This window comes from Heptranchias perlo, chromosome 23 (assembly GCF_035084215.1).
Source record: "Heptranchias perlo isolate sHepPer1 chromosome 23, sHepPer1.hap1, whole genome shotgun sequence".
NCBI lineage: Eukaryota > Metazoa > Chordata > Chondrichthyes > Hexanchiformes > Hexanchidae > Heptranchias > Heptranchias perlo.
The window spans coordinates 4,415,182-4,431,616 of NC_090347.1; the positions used below are offsets into that span (position 1 = coordinate 4,415,182).

The 16,435-nt window shown below is 47.2% G+C and overlaps 1 protein-coding gene across 1 annotated transcript in view; it reads right to left on the reverse strand.

Moving 5' to 3' along the window:
- Positions 1 to 16,435, reverse strand: part of crlf3 (cytokine receptor-like factor 3) — a 48,141-nt gene that overhangs the window by 9,467 nt on the left and 22,239 nt on the right. Inside the window, exons 3-5 of the mRNA XM_068003850.1 lie at positions 8,980 to 9,187; positions 4,465 to 4,549; positions 3,536 to 3,713 (exon numbers count right to left, since the gene is read on the reverse strand). Coding sequence (XP_067859951.1) covers positions 3,536 to 3,713; positions 4,465 to 4,549; positions 8,980 to 9,187 — 471 coding nt within the window. The remainder of the gene's footprint in view (positions 1 to 3,535; positions 3,714 to 4,464; positions 4,550 to 8,979; positions 9,188 to 16,435) is intronic.

The following is a 16,435-nucleotide window of genomic DNA, read 5'->3' on the forward strand; positions in this document are numbered from 1 at the left end:
TTGGGGTACGGCTCCAGCACCTGCCTCCCCCGCTACTCTGTCCCACGTCTCTGCACGTCAGCAGCGGGCTCGTGTATCGCAGGGCGCCCGTGCGGCCATCCCTTGCACCCGACCCCACCCACACACACACACACACACACACACACACACACTGACAGCAACCCCTTACCTAACCCTGGGGCCAGCGAGCCCCGATTACTGCAGCCTGCCTGACTCAGCAGACTGGGATTCGCTGCAGATGTTCACCAATAAAAATATTAACCGTCGCTTTTAAATTAAGATTTCTTTACTGCTGCAATACAGCAGGGGACAATTTCACTCCCAGCGCCCAGATTTGGGGTGACAGCACAGAAGGAGGCCATTTGGCCCATCGTGCCTGTGCTGGCACTCGCTCGTGTCCAATTCTTTGCGCCAGCGGGTCTTGTACTTCAGGTAGGAAAGTCCAGCAGTTCTGCCAGATTCCTGCTGGGTTTAGGCCCAGCTCTGACTTCCCATCGAGCCTGTGGGGGGGGGGTACGGGTTTGCCTGAAGCTCTTGGCTGTAGTAGGCAGGAGCCACACTTAGTGTCGGTGAAATGTTGCTGCATCATTTCCCAACCCAGGGAGCGGGCTGGATACCAGATCCCCAGCACACCCACGGAAATCTGCCGGGCAGGAGGCCACGGACGGACCTGGAGGTGGGAGTTTTTTTAAAAAAAAAGGCCCACAAGACTTTAAAGGTAAGTGGTACAGGCCTGTTAATGGCCTTTTAGTTGGCATTTAGGCTTTAAATGAGCTTTTGTGCCATTTATTGATTTGCCCCAAACTCTCCTTATTGGCACCAGATGGCTTGCCAGCAGAATCCTTCAAACCGATATGTTGGGAGTGGGAACCCAGTGGAGGGATGCAAGGCTGCCTGAGAGATGCTCTGTGCCTTCCTGCTGGAAACTACACCACCATATCCTCACAGAGTGGCGGCAGACATAACTGGGCAGTGGTTAAGGGGTCTGGAAGGAGGGGACGTAGAGGTTTGAGAGAGAGAGCGGGAGGAACTTTTTAAAAAATATATATGTACAGAATCGTGAGGTTGTGGGATGCGCTTACGGAGTTAGTGATTGAAGCAGAGACCATGTCAAACATTGAAGAATAGGTTAGCAGATGACTGAAGGAAAGGGAAATGGGAATAGAGCAGGCCCGTGGGATCAGGACTATTGCTTGTGTGGAGGATAAACATCCAGTACAGACTGGTGGGGCCGAATGGCCTGTTTCCGTGTTGTAATTTCTATGGGGTTCCATGTAACAGCAGGACATGCTTCACATGGCATTGTGTTCCCAGGGTGATCAGGAGCCACTCTTTGCCCATTTGGTCACAGATGCTATGCTGCCACCGGCCATTTCTGTGGACCCTGGCAAACCCACCTGGGAAGTGCGAGAGAGAGAGAGAGCGCGAGCGCGAGAGCGAGAGAGAGCGAGGGAGAGAGAGAGCACCTGCTGTTCAGGGTCTGGGTCAGCAGAGGGGCCGATGCCATCTGATATCACCAGGCATGCAGGGAGGGGGGGGGGGGGGGCAGTGACAGTCAGCTGTGGCCTGAAACTTGTCTCCATCGCCTGGCAGTCACACTGCAGTGCTGACCCGGGCGGGGGGGGGGGGGGGGGGGGGGGCTGGTGCTGTGGAGTGGCAAGAATCTCAAGACAGCATCACGTCCACTTCAGCAGCCATCGAAGGGGAGGCCAGGGGCCGTCACTTGTCTGCGGACCGACGCCTGACCCCTAGGGGTCCTTTTCCCCTTCACCCTGACCTGCCAATTCTTAATCCCTGCCCTTCAACTGTGGCACAAGTTACTGATGGGTTGAGATGCCCTCTAATGCTCCCCAGAAGATTTATACATTTTCATCCCCGTCCCCCATGATCCTTCCCTTTAATTGGCCCCCCCAGCCCCTTTAAGTTTGACTTGCACACAAAATTTGCACAATGGAGTCGTGAACAATTATGCAAACGAGATTAGGCTGGAAAATTGAGTGTTATTAGCACTCTATTAAAAAAAAAACTGCACAAACCAAATTAGAACCGATTTAAACCTGAAGATGGAAATCAGAGCTGAATGAACCAATACAGCTATCCTGCTCCTTCTGGTGGTCATTTGCAGAACTGCACAGACAGAATTGATGCAACAAGTTTCCTGTGTTAAACACTTAGAATCATCGAATCTTGCAGCACAGAAGGGGCCCATTCGGCCCATCGTGCCTGTGCCGGCTCTCTGAAAGAGCTACCAATTAGTCCCACTACCCCTGCTCTTCACCCATAGCCCTGCAAATTGTTCCTTTTCAGGTATATACCCAATTCCCTGTTGAAAGTTATTATTGAATCTGCTTCCACCACCCTTTCAGGCAGTGAATTCCAGATCATAACAACTCGCTGCATAAAAAAAAATCTCATCTCTCCTCTGGTTCTTTTGCCAATTACCTTAAATCTGTGTCATAATCTTGACCATCTCTTATTAAATTGCTTAAAAATGTTAAGTAAAATGAATTAATAACACCATTCAGGGGACCAACACAATACACAGAGAATTTTTGTGTGGGGGGGAATGCAAAAGGAAAAATAAAAAAAACCAATCAATTTTTGTGTTCAAGGTGAGGGGAAATCAGTGAATACTTTTACATCTCATCACCCAAAAGGAGTGAGATTTAGGACAGGGCACAAAGCTCCTCACTGCACAACATTCCTCAATCCTAGTCCCAGGCAAGGACTGAGGGGGACTACCAATTAGTGCCAGATCAGAGAGCGTGGGGAGGGAAATCGTAACTCCCAGGCGATAGGTCGCCCCCGCCCCCCCTCCCCTCGGGAGCTCCATTTTATCAGCCGGTCAGCTGTCCGCCTGCCCAGAATCGACACCCACAGGCAGCTTTTCAGCTTTAGGCCTGCGAAGATCAGGCAGCCTGGAGGCTGTCAGGTAAGTTGGGGTGGGGTGAGGGGTGTGTGGAACGGGGTTCCTCTCCTCCTGTCCCCACAAAGATCAGTTTTAAACGTACCTGACAGGGCCCCCAGGGCTGGGAGTCGGTTTCACCCCGTCTGGGGTGGAGACTCCGCTCCGTATCCTGTTAAAATTGCACCGGGGCCTGAGTGACATTGTAGGACCCCGATTCACACATCCCCCGTCAGGCTCCCGCCCGAGAAAAACAACGGGGTTAAAACGGCCCGTGGGGCGGGAAAGGAAGGGGAAAGTCCACCGCTCGGATTTTAATCCCCATTCTGCCATGATCTAATTGAATGGCGGAACAGGCTCGAAGGGCCGAATGGCCTGATCCTGTTCCTGTGTAGCAGCTTTCCCCATAGGATCAGCAGGCTCTGGATTAGCTCCCAAATCAGTCTGAAGTTGTAGCCCTTTTTAAATATGAATTAAGCACTGCCCACAGAATTTCTTTCCCCTTTAACTCTTTTTGGTGAAGGGAAGGCGGGGGGGGGGGGGGGGGGGAAAGAGAGGAAGAAATATCTCCATCTCCCAATACACAGATGTGAGGAGCCCCATTCAGTTCCACTTTAGAGATCTGCTCACCTTGCACCATCGGACGAGAATCCCTCCAGGCCTTTCTGTCAGTTCCTCTATCTGGACCGGGGGTCGAGATGCTACTGCTCCATGGCTAAAGATTCGATCCTTGACAGAGCTGAGAAAGCATTCGTCTAACTGGGCCGATAAACACGGTACTTCCACCAGCGAAGGGACTTCTGGCAAACTGGATTAGAAAGGAACCAGTAAAACACACAGCGGGACATCAGGTGAGAGGGGGTGTGCAAGTGCTGGTGCGTGTTCTTCTCCCTGGATTTTCTGCTCGATTGCTCCTCTCTAATACTCCCAGCCCTCCAGTGAGCAGCACTGCTGTCCACAGACCACTTGGGGAGCACTGACCTCCATCCTACAATTCTCCACATGGTCACAAATTAGGGGTGCAGGGCATTGTTGGGGCACAAATATACTCCCCTCCACTGTACTACAGAGCATTTTGGGGGTGCAGATGAAGGAGCGAGAGAGAGACAGCGAGCGAAAGAGAGAAAGAAAGAAAGAAAGAAAAGAAAGAAAAAGTAAAGCAACTTTCATGACCTCAGGACATCCCAAAGTGCTTTACAGCCAATGGAGTGTAGTCACAGTTGTAATGTAGGAAACACAGCAGCCAATGTGGTAAATGACCAGATAATCTGTTGGTGATGTTGGTTGAGGGATAAATATTGGCCAGGTCACCGGGGATAACTCCCCTGCTCTTCTTTGAATAGTGCCATGGGATCTTTTACGTCCACCTGAGAGGGCAGACGGGGCATCGGTTTAACATCTCATCTGAAAGATGGAATCCCCGACAGTGTAGCACTCCCTCAGTACTGGCACTGGAATGTCAGCCTGGATTATGTGCTCAAGTCTCTATACTCTGTACTCGTTTTTTTTTTAATTGAGCAAAAGCAAGAAATCATTTGATCAAAAAGAAATCAACTGACCTGTCGAGTTGGATTTGCAGAGCTTTTTTTGTAAAGTTTCCAAGTTTCTCCTCCTCTGCCACCCCACAGAGCAGAGCAATCTCTCCTGTAAAAAACAGTAAAAGGCTTGTGTCAGCTGACCAGCAACTGCAAGGCAATCCCTTTAATCTAACATTCAAACACATCTCACCTTATGGGGGCTGGGATGAAGTGGATGATTTCCTCTTTCATAGAATCATAGAACAATACAGCACAGGAGGGGGCCATTCGGCCCATCGTGCCTGTGCTGGCTCTTTGAAAGTATATCCAATTAGTCCCATTCCCCTGCCCTTTCCCCATAGCCCTGCAAAGTTTTCCCCTTCAAGTATTTATCCTTTGGGTCTGAATCTAGTACTGCTGGGTTAGATGCAGGGTAAAGCTCCCTCTATCGCACCTCAAGACACACGAGCCATCCTTGTACCTCTAGGTAAGACCATCCATTTATGTTGCATCAGAGTGTTTTCTGCTTTGGCCCACCTCCACTGGTAACTGAACCAGGTGACCCCCAAACTCATTTCTCTTGGAGCACTTACAGTCAGCGGACAGGAGTCATCATTTCAGCAGCTTGTCTAGATTCAAGCGCAGGTCCGAGAGGAGAGAGGCGGGCAATGCAATTATCCACACTGCTAAGTAGCATTCTTTGATTCAACACAACTTAGGAGCTATTAATATCAAGCTAGCTTCATCTGTCTATACCAATACAAGTCGTAACATCTGCGCACATCTCCTGTCTGTGCGACTTGACTTCTGGTTGGTACGTTTTTGTCAAACTTTGTGTGTCATTTTTACTCTGATTATAAATTTCTATGTCCACATCTATAATGGAAACTGCCCAGGTAAACTCATCACTCGGTGTGATCTGGCCACTGTGTTCTCACGATTCGTTAAAAATGAAAGATTTCTTTCCATCTGCCATTTCCCCCCCAGTGAAACTTCTAATGTCCAAAATGGGGGTTTAACCAAACTAATTTTATATTTCATAGAATTACACAGAATTTACAGCATAGAAACAGGCCATTCGGCCCAAAAGGACCAAACCGGTGTTTATGCTCCACACGAGCCTCCTCCCTCCCTACTTCATCTCACCCTATCAGCATATCCTTCTATTCCTTTCTCCCTCATGTGTTTATCTAGCTTCCCCTTAAATGCATCTGTGCTATTCACTTCAACTACTCCTTGTGGTAGCGAGTTCCACATTCTCACCACTCTCTGGGTAAAGAGAAGGATTTATCGGATTTTATTAGTGACTATCTTATATTGATGACCTCTAGTTCTGGTCTCCCCCACAAATGGAAACATCTTCTCTACATCTACCCTATCGAACCCTTTCATAATCTTAAAGACCTCTATCAGGTCACCCCTCAGCCTTCTCTGTTCTAGAGAAAAGAGCCCCAGCCTGTTCAATCTTTCCTGTTCGGTATAACATTTCAGTTCTGGTATCATCCTAGTAAATCTTTTTTGCACCTTCTCCAGTGCCTCTATATCCTGTTTATAATATGGAGACCAGAACTGTTCACAGTACTCCAAGTGTGGTCTAACCAAGGTTCTATACAAGTTTAACATAACTTCCCTGATTTTCAATTCTATCCCTCTAGAAATTAACCTCAGTGCTTTGTTTGCTTTTTTTTGGCCTTATTAACCTGCGTCACTTTTAGTGATTTGTGTATCTGTACCCAGAGATCCCTCTGCTCCTCTACCCCTTTTAGACTCTTATTATCTAAGCAGTATGTGACCCTCTTATTCTTCCTACCAAAATGTACCATCTCACACTTATCTATATTGAAATTCATTTCTCAATTACACGCCCATTCTGCAAGTTTATTAATGTCCTCCTGGACTTTGTCACAGTCCTCCTCGGTATTAACTATAACCCCCAATTTGGTGTCATCTGCAAATTTTGAAATTGTACTTCCAATTCCCGAGTCCAAATCGTTAATGTAAATTGTGAAAAACAGTGGTCCCAGCACCGATCCCTGTGGAACACCACTTCCCACCTTTTGCCAGCCTCAGTAACTACCTTTAACCCCTACTCTGTTTTCTGTTTTGTAGCCAGCTTGCTATCTATCCTGCTACTTGTCCCGTGACTCCATATGCTCTGACCTTAGTCATAGTAGGTACAGTATTCTAAAGGAGGAGGCCATTCTAAATGGTAAAAAGTTAAAAACAGTGGATGTCCAAAGGTACATAGATCATTGAAGTGTCATGAACAGGTGCAAAAAATAATCAAGAAAGCTAATGGAATGCTGGCCTTTAAATCTAAAGGACTAGAGTACAAGGGGGCAGAAGTTATGCTGCAGCTATACAAAACCCTGGTTAGACCGCACCTGGAGTACTGTGAGCAGTTCTGGGCACCGCACCTTCGGAAGAACATAGTGGCTTTGGAGGGAGTGCAGTGTAGGTTTATGAGAATGATACCTGGACTTCAAGGGTTAAGATATGAGGAGAGATTACACAAATTGGGGCTGTATTCTCTGGAGTTTCGAAGGTTAAGGGGTGATCTGATTGAAGTTTATAAGATATTAAGGGGAATGGATAGGGTGGATAGAGAGAAACTATTTCCGCTGGTTGGGGATTCTAAGAGTAGGGGGCACAGTCTAAAAATTAGAGCCAGACCTTTCAGGAGTGAGATTAGAAAACATTTCTACCACCCTTTCAGGCAGCGTATTCCAGATCATAACAACTCGCTGCGTAAGAACATGTTTCCTCATCTCCCCTCCGGCTCTTTTGCCAATCACCTTAAATCTGTGTCCTCTGGTTACCGACCCTTCTGCCACTGGAAACAGTTTCTCCTTATTTACTCTGTCAAAACTGTTCATGATTTTGAACACCTCGATCAAATCTCCTTCTCTGTTCTAAGGAGGACAACCCCAGCTTCTCCAATAACTGAAGTCCCTCATCCCTGATACCATTCTAGTAAATCTCTTCTGCACCCTTAAGTGTGGTGCCCAGAATTAAATACAGTACTCCAGCTGAGGCCTAACCAGTGTTTTATGAAGGTTTAGCATAACTTCCCTGCTTTTGTACTCTGTGCCTCTATTAATAAATCCCAGGATCCCATATGCTTTTAACAGCCTTCTCAACTTGTCCTGTCACCTTTGAAGATTTGTGTACATACACCCCCAGGTCTCTCTGTTGCTGCACTCCCTTTATAGTTGTACCATTTAGTTTATATTGCTTCTCCTCATTCTTCCTACTGAAATGTATCACTTCTCCGTGCTAAATTTCATCTGCCATGTGTCTGTCCATTTCACCAGTCTGTCTATATCCTCCTGAAGTCTGTTACTATCCTCCACATTGTTTACTACATTTCAGAGTCTCCTGTCATCTGCATACTTTGAAATTATACCCTCTATACCCAAATATAAGTCAATATATATCAAAAAGAGCAGTGGTCCTAATACTGACCCCTGGGGAACACCACTGTATACTTCCCTCCAGTCTGAAAAGCAACTGTTCACCACTACTCTCTGCTTTCTGTCCTTTAGCCAATTTTGTACCCACGCTGCCACTGTCCCTTTAATCTCATGGGCTTTAATTTTGTTCACAAGTCTATTACATGGCACTTTTTCAAATGTCTTTTGAATGTCCATGTACACAACATCAACCGCACTACCCTCATCAACCCTCCCCGTTACTTCATCAAAGACATGAGTCTATATTTCACAACATCACTGAATTTATCCACTGAATTTTTTTTTTGTGTATCTTTTAAAGCTTTCATTAAAGTTTTTACCTAAAGCCCTCAACCTCTCCCAAAAGCTTGAGCTTAGAGTTAATAGTTTTGCCCTGGATTGTGCAGTCTGAGCACGTGCAGGGTACCTAATTTCCCAGGGTGCATCAGTGAGGTTCGGGCAGCTGTCCACTCAGAAGTCTGTCTGCCTTGCCAGTGGTGCCCAGATCCCATTAAGCACCCGACACAACCGAACAAAATCTCGACTGAACTTTCTCACACTGTGACACCACCGGGCAGCTTTGTAACTTTGGAGACAGCCTCTACTCGCAGCCTAGAGGGAGTGCCGGCAAGAAAGAAAGAAAAAGATTTGGATTTATATAGCACTTTTCATGACCAAAGTACTTTATAGCCAATGAGGTACTTTTGAAGTGTACTCACTGTTGTAATGTAGGAAATGCAGCAGCCAATTTGCACACAGCAAGGTCCCACAAACAGCAATGTGATAATGATCAAATAGTGCTTTTAGCGATGTTGGTTGAGGGATAAATATTGGCCAAGACACCGGGGGAGAACTCCCCTGCTCTTCTTTGAAATAGTGCCATGGGATCTTTTACGTCCACCTAAGAGGGCAGACGGGGCCTCGGTTTGACATCTCATCCGAAAGACAGCACCTCCGACAGTGCAGCACTCCCTCAGTACTGTACTGGGAGTGTCAAGTCTCTGGAGTGGGGACTCGAACCCACGACCTTCTGACTCAGGGGCAAGAGTGCTACCCGCTGAGCCAAGGCTGACACCAGTGACCGACAGGCAGTATCATGTCTTACCTTCTCGGAGCAGTTCCTCGGCCGTGTTAACTCCATGCTCGATTAACTTCTGACAGTCGTCCAGGGGCTTGACGCTCTCCTGCTCAACTTTATCCACCTCCTGGAGCAGCAATACTAACCGTTCATCCAACAGCTTGACCAACATGGCTTTCAGCTCATTAAAGTGATGTCTCAGAACATCACGTGTTTGTACAGCACTTCCATTGATCTGGGAAGGAAAAGATAAACCAATAGTGACAAAAAAAAAGCAAGAAGGAGACCAGGCTACAACCATCAGAAATGGAAAGTAGATGGCACAGTGGGTTAGCACACTCTGCGACCTGGCGGCATTCCATTCCAGCACAGACTAATGATACCTTTTCTGATAAGATACTGGTATAATGGTGCAGCTATACTTCCCCATGGTTACTGTCTGGATATAAAAGGTAGAAATACAAGCAAAGTGTTTTGGTACCCAGCAATTGTAAACTCTCTGCTGGCTGTGGGGATACTGTGCGATAATAATGAGCTCAGACAATCTCAATCCAGTTCCTAGCGTTAGCCACAGTGCAGAGTGCTTTAATCCCTTAAACTGCATTGCTTCCAATGCAAGCACAGTCATGCTTAGAAACTCGGATGATTTAGTGCACTCCTCCCTCCCATAAAGTACCGTGCAATCAAAACGTACAATGGCCCCAAGAAATATACAGGGGAATGTACACATACACAAAATGTACTTCTATAATGTACCTATTTGAATATTCAATAAAAAAGATAAACCATAAGGATTGCTTGTGTGAGAGACGGAGGTGCCACACTGATGCAATAAGGGGGTCGCTCTTGTAGAGTTGAAGTTAAGACACACTGGCAGTGCACAAAATGGCTTTACTCAGCATCCAACCCACATGGCCTCACTTTTCCCTATCTCTGTAACCTCCTCCAGCCCTACTACCCTCCGAGATCTCTGCGTTCCTCTAATTCTTGCCTCTTCCGCATCCCTGATTTTAATCGCTCCACTATTGGCGGCCGTGCCTTAAGCTGCCTGGGCCCTAAGCTCTGGAATTCCCTCCCTAAACCTCTCCGCCTCTCTCTCTCCTCCTTTAAGACGCTCCTTAAAACCTACCTCTTTGATCAAGCTTTTGGTCACCTGTCCTAATATCTCATGTGGCTCAGTGTCAAATTTATTTCTGATAACGTTCCTGTGAAGCGCCTTGGGACTTTTCACTAGGTTAAAGTCGCTATAGAAATTAAAGTTGTTGTTATTCTTCTTCTTGGCTTAATAGGTAAATGCACTACCCAATGTGGCACTGAGGAAGCTCCCAGGTTTAATCCCCAAATCTGTGTTGAGATGGTCTATCTCAGCCAGAACACTACAATTAGTCACAACATCCATAGATCGGTGTTGAGGGTGGGGGGAAAGAGGGGAAACACAAGCATAGTCCCAGCTCCTGTTCCTTATCCAGTGGGCCCTGCTAAAATATACTGTGTGTGGACAGTGGGTGAAGGCAGGACCAGGCTGGGTGGTGAAACCCCTCAACAGTTAAATAACATGCCAACACTCATAAACTAGGACTAGCCACCTGGGCAAGGGTCTGGAGAGCAGCTGGTGCCTGCCAAACTGTACCAGCACATGGCACCAGTATATTGGGAGGGGGGTGGAGGGCGGGAAATGAGAAGAGGGTCTAATGCCCTGACTGAACAGAAAGTGTGGAAATACTCTATTCGCCAGCAAAACAAAATGTTCAATAACTAAGAATTTAAACAAACTGGCCCCCTTGGTCATTACACATCAGCTGGGGCAGGAGTATTTCAGGAATTCAACTCTTAACGTTGTGTATTGCATTCCGTCTTCACTGGAGCAAGTACCTATACACAGTTTTGAACATACAGCATGTATTTTAGATAAAAGATCCGATACCCCACAGCAACTTTTTGTTTGAAGAAGGAACAACACATGGTGGGTCCCAGAGCTACTTGTGGAACTAGTGATCCCACAGCACTTCAAAGAAAGAAAAAAAACTTGCACACGTAGTAAAACGTCCCACCGTGCTTCGCAGGAGCGATTATCAAACAAAATTTCAAACCGAGCCACATAAGGAGACATTAGGACAGGTGGCCAAAAGCTTGGTCAAAGATAGGTTTTAAGGAGAGTCTTAAAAGGTGAGAGGTAGACAGGCGGAGAGGTTTAGGGAGGGAATTCCAGAGCTTACAGCCTAGACAGCTGAAGGCATGGCCGCCAATGGTGGGTCAAAGGAAATCAGGGATGCGCAGGGGGCAAGAATTGGGGGAACGCAGAGATCTCAGAGGTTTGTAGGTGGTTACAGAGATAGGGAGGGACGAGGCCATGGAGGGATTTGAACACAAGGATGAGAATTTTAAGTTCGAGGTGTTGCTGGATCGGGAGACAATGTAGGTACGAAAGGACTGCTAGTACCCATGAAACTGCAACGCAGCACGAGTCAGGGACACCAGGAGAAGGGGGGAGAAAAAAGAAGATTGAATAAAGGGTTTGGAGCAGGTGTGGGGAAACATGAGCAATCAGGTTCAGAACAGTTCTCCATCCTCCCGAAACATAAATGCAGTTACATGTGCTTGCTGTCCCACTCAACAAGCACTTTGAATAATGGGTGCGCTTTTCAAAATTTCCACACAGGATGTGATGCAACGAGCCGCAAAAGACTTTTGCATCCTTATCTCGACTGCCGATTTCTCCTGTAGACAGTTACGGAAAAAACAGGAAGCAGTTTAGTTTAACAGAGGCCTGTGCTTCCTTTTTAGGTGAATTCCACTATCTGTCGGTGTCGTTACTATACTCACAACTAGTACGTGGACGTCAAATGTAAAAATTTCACCCCAAGCTACCGTCGACACGGTTGAGCATCTCTGGCCTGGGATTTAAACACTCCACTGTTTCTGTTTAAACAGTTACTCTCCCCCACCAACTTAATTCTATCTGAAAAACTTTTATCAAAAAGAGAAAGACTGCAAGCCTGAAATAAAAAAACAGAAAATGTTTGAAATGCTCAGAAAGGTCGGGGGGGGGGGCGGGGGGGGAGAAAGAGAGAGAGAGAGAGAGAGAGAGAGAGAGAGAGAGTTCAGAAAACAACTCTTCATCGGAAGTGACACTTTCAGGCTGCAAATTCAAGAAAACAACCTTCCCCTTTCAATTTGGTCACTCTTACAAATGAGGCTACCCCAGCCTGACTGTGCCTGTTCTGATAAAAGGTCCCGCCCAAAAGAGCACCCACAAGACTGAGATCGATAGATTATTGGACTCTAGGGGAATCAAGGGTTATGGGGATCAGGTGGGAAAGTGGAGTTGAGGTCGAAGATCAGCCATGATCTTACTGAATGGTGGAGCAGGCTCGAGGGGCCATATGGCCTACTCCTGCTCCTATTTCTTACAAGAAAAGTGGGGGTTAGTGGGAGGTAACCAACCCAACACACCCTCCACAAATAATGAATTCCCAGCTCAGAACCCCAAGGAGGGCAGCTCTTCACCCAATCCAACACCGATGAGCAGCAGAACATTTAATGAAAGCAGGGGTCAAGGTTATGGAGTGCACTACTTCCGCACACAGGGGATAACAACAGGTTTATTAAAACCAACGGAGGCAGCCTGAAACAAGTTCCACAGGTCACCAAAAACAGGGGGGGAAATTCAATGATACAGCGTACTGTGTGATTGTTTCCCCAGCAAAACATTTCGCCTTTTAGACAAGGGTTTTCTCAGTTTTATCCCCCCACCTTGTAGCCGCTACAACTGATGCACAAGGCAGCAAAAATGGCTCAGCAGGTAAGGGTAGTGTGTGCCTGAACTAAACAGACCAGAATTACATAGAATTCACAGCACAGAAACAGGCCATTCGGCCCATCTGGTCTACATCCCGGCTGTAGTGCTGAAGACTTGTGCTCCAGAACTGCTCCAGTTCAGCTACAACACCCGACAATGTGGAAAATTGCCCGGGTATGTCCTACACACAAAAAGGAGGACAAATCCAATCCGGCCAATTACTGCCCCATCAGTCTACTCTCAATCATCAGCAAAGTGATGGAAGATGTTGTCGACAGTGCTATCAAGCGGCACTTATTCACCAATAACTTGCTCACCGATGCTCAGTTTGGGTTCCGACATGACCACTCGGCTCCAGACCTCATTACAGCCTTGGTCCAAACATGGACAAAAGAGCTGAATTCCAGAGGTGAGGTGAGAGTGACTGCCCTTGACATCAAGGTAGCATTTGACCGAGTGTGGCACCAAGGAGCCCTAGTAAAAATGAAGTCAATGGGAATCAGGGGGAAAACTCTCCAGTGGCTTGAGTCATACCTAGCACAAAGGAATATGGTAGTGGTTGTTGGAGGCCAATCATCTCAGCCCCAGGGCATTGCTGCAGGAGTTCCTCAGGGCAGTGTCCTAGGCCCAACCATCTTCAGCTGCTTCATCAGTCCGTGCCCGCATGCAGCAAGACCTGGATAACATCCAGGTTTGGGCTGATAAGTGGCAAGTAACATTAGCACCAGACAAGTGCCAGGCAATGACCATCTCCAACAAGAGAGTGTCTAACCACCTCCCCTTGATATTCAATGGCATTACCATCGCCAAATCCCCCACCATCAACATCCTGGGGGTCACCATTGACCAGAAACTTAACTGGACCAGCCATATCAATAGTGTGGCTACTAGAGCAGGTCAGAGGCTGGGTATTCTGCAGCGAGTGACTCACCTCCTGACTCCCCAAAGCCTTTCCACCATCTACAAGGCACAAGTCAGGAGTGTGATGGAGTACTCTCCACTTGCCTGGATGAGTGTAGCTCCAACATCACTCATGAAGCTCAACACCATCCAGGACAAAGCAGCCCGCTTGATTGGCACCTCATCCGCCACCTTAAACATTCACTCCCTTCACCACCGGCGCACTGTGGCTGCAGTGTGTACCACCCACAGAATGCACTGCAGCAACTCGCCAAGGCTTCTTTGACAGCACCTCCCATACCCGCGACCTCTACCACCTAGAAGGACAAGGGCAGCAAGAACATGGGAACAACACCGCCTGCATGTTCCCCTCCAAGTCACACACCATCCCGACTTGGAAAAATAACATCGTTCCTTCTTCGTCGCTGTGTCAAAATCCTGGAACTCTCTTCCTAACAGCACTGTGGGAGAAGCTTCACCACACGGATTCAAGAAGGCGGATCACGACCTTCTCAAGGACAATTAGGGATGGGCAATAAATGCTGGCCTTGCCAGTGTCACCCACATCCCATGAATGAATAGAAAAAAATGCCAGTGTTTATGCTCCACACGACCCTCCTCCCAGATCGAAGTCTAAAACTTTATGGGAGCAGAGAGGGAGATACAGAAAGTGCATCTCCATTACAGAATAAAATGGATTCCAACCATATCATCTACTCATTATACAGCTGAGTAAGTGAGTGAAGCAATCAAGAAGAAAGCATCAGCCAGATACTGTTGGCTTCTTTCCTTGCCTCTTTTATCTTTGCATGTACAAAGCCTTTAACACAATGGCAAAAAGCACCCAAGATTCCAACTTCAATTCTCAGTCTCTGCATTACCCAGCATCTCCTGTAGGAAAGGTGTTCCCGTGTGGATGTCAGGAGATGCCAGGACTGGGAGCATCTTTGAAGCTCACCTGCCTGCCATTTGAATAGCTAAGACAAGAAAAATGGCCACTTAACGCAAGACGCATTCCAGAGAACATCCAGCAGTTCTGGAATTGTACCCTGGCACCTTTTTTTTGGTGGGGGGGGGGGGGGGGGAAAGAGGGGAGAAAAAAGGAGCTGGACTTTCCCCACCAGCATTTGGACCCAAGCAGCTCTGTTCCACTGCACTTGCTCCTATGTGATTGGGTGCTTTGCATTGAGCTGGCTAAATAGAGATTGCTGCATTCCGCTTGTGCTTTTAGACACATTAATCTAGATTTCAAAAGATATTTACAGTCAGCTCCTACAAATAACAAGAGGTCAAACCAACTTCACAATCATGCTCTCAAATAGTACGTTCTAGGCACTTCCTTTCATTTTAAAAGATAGCATTTACACAGTAGGATACACACACACTCTGCAAATCAGACGCTACAGGGGCCCTTAAATCACAAACCTCTATTTATTCTGCTCGGTCATATTATAGCTACAGAACATGACAATACATCTAAATATCAGTGATTGTGCACTTAGCCTGCAAGTTTCCACCTTCTTTACGATGGTGATTTCACCTCTGGGACCCTGTTCAGATACAGCCTAGAATGCAAGTCTCTGTCTGCTGGCAGTAAGGGTCCAATGCAAAATGAGTTTGGGGGAAGTCTCAATCCAGTTCATTCTGGGCACGGGGGCCACAGCATAAAGCAGTCCTTCATTCGGCTGTCTTACTCAGGAGGGCTAGGGAAATGGGGAAAATGGAACTCTGGTGTAGTAGGAAGCGTTCCTCTCAGGTTGGGGCAATGTAGAGAGCTTTGCATCTAACTGACTGTGCCGTACCTCTCCTGGGTGTCAGGTACTGACACGGAAAGCATTCCACTCCCCGGCACCTCAACATTCACAGAAAACACGTTGCTCTGATCATCCCGTAACCAAGTGGTCTTTGAGGCTAAATATAGGAATTCTACTATCTCCCTGGCTGAGGTCAGCTAACTCGGTGCAGACTGGGAACGAGCTCCGTCCCATCCTGGTCTGTATGGCTTAGCTGTTCATGGCCTTTATCTGAGTCAGAATGGTCATTTAACTTGGTTAGGTGTCAGCTGTGGCTCAGTGGGCAGCACTCTCGCCTCTGATTCAGAAGGTCGTGGCTTGAAGTCCCACTACAGAGACTTGAGCACAAAATCCAGGCTGATACTCCCAGTGCAATACTGATGGAGTGCTACACTGTTGGAGGTGCCAACTTTCGGATGAGACGTTAAAACCGAGGTCCCATCTGCCCTCTCAGGTGGACATAAAAGATGCCATAGCACTATTTTGAGGAAGAGCAGGGGAATTCTCCCGCTGTCCTGACCAATATTTATCCCTCAACCAACATCACTAAAAACAGATTATCTGGTCATTATCACATTGCTGTTTGTGGGAGCTTGCTGTGCGCAAATTGGCTGCCTCGTTGCCTACATTATAAAAGCGACTATACTGCAAAAAAGTACTTTATTATCTGTAAAACGCTTTGGGACGTTCTGAAGTCGTGAAAGGCGCTATGTAAATGCAAGTCTTTCTTTCTTTCTTACTTTCAAGAGGCTGACAGACAGCCTGTTCCCAGGTCCTCCAACAACAGCTTCCCATTTCCTCTTCCTCCCTGTTCTGATATTGGGCCGAGGGGGGAGAGGGGGAGAAGAAAAAGAACAGGGCAGGCCAGGAAATGCAGAAGCGAGGATAGAGAGAGCAGGGCGCCAAAAAGGGAAGTGAAGAGCAGGCAGCCGACAATTTTTGAGAGTTTGAATTCTGCAACGTGTGCCTTTTATGATTCAGACCGACTCAA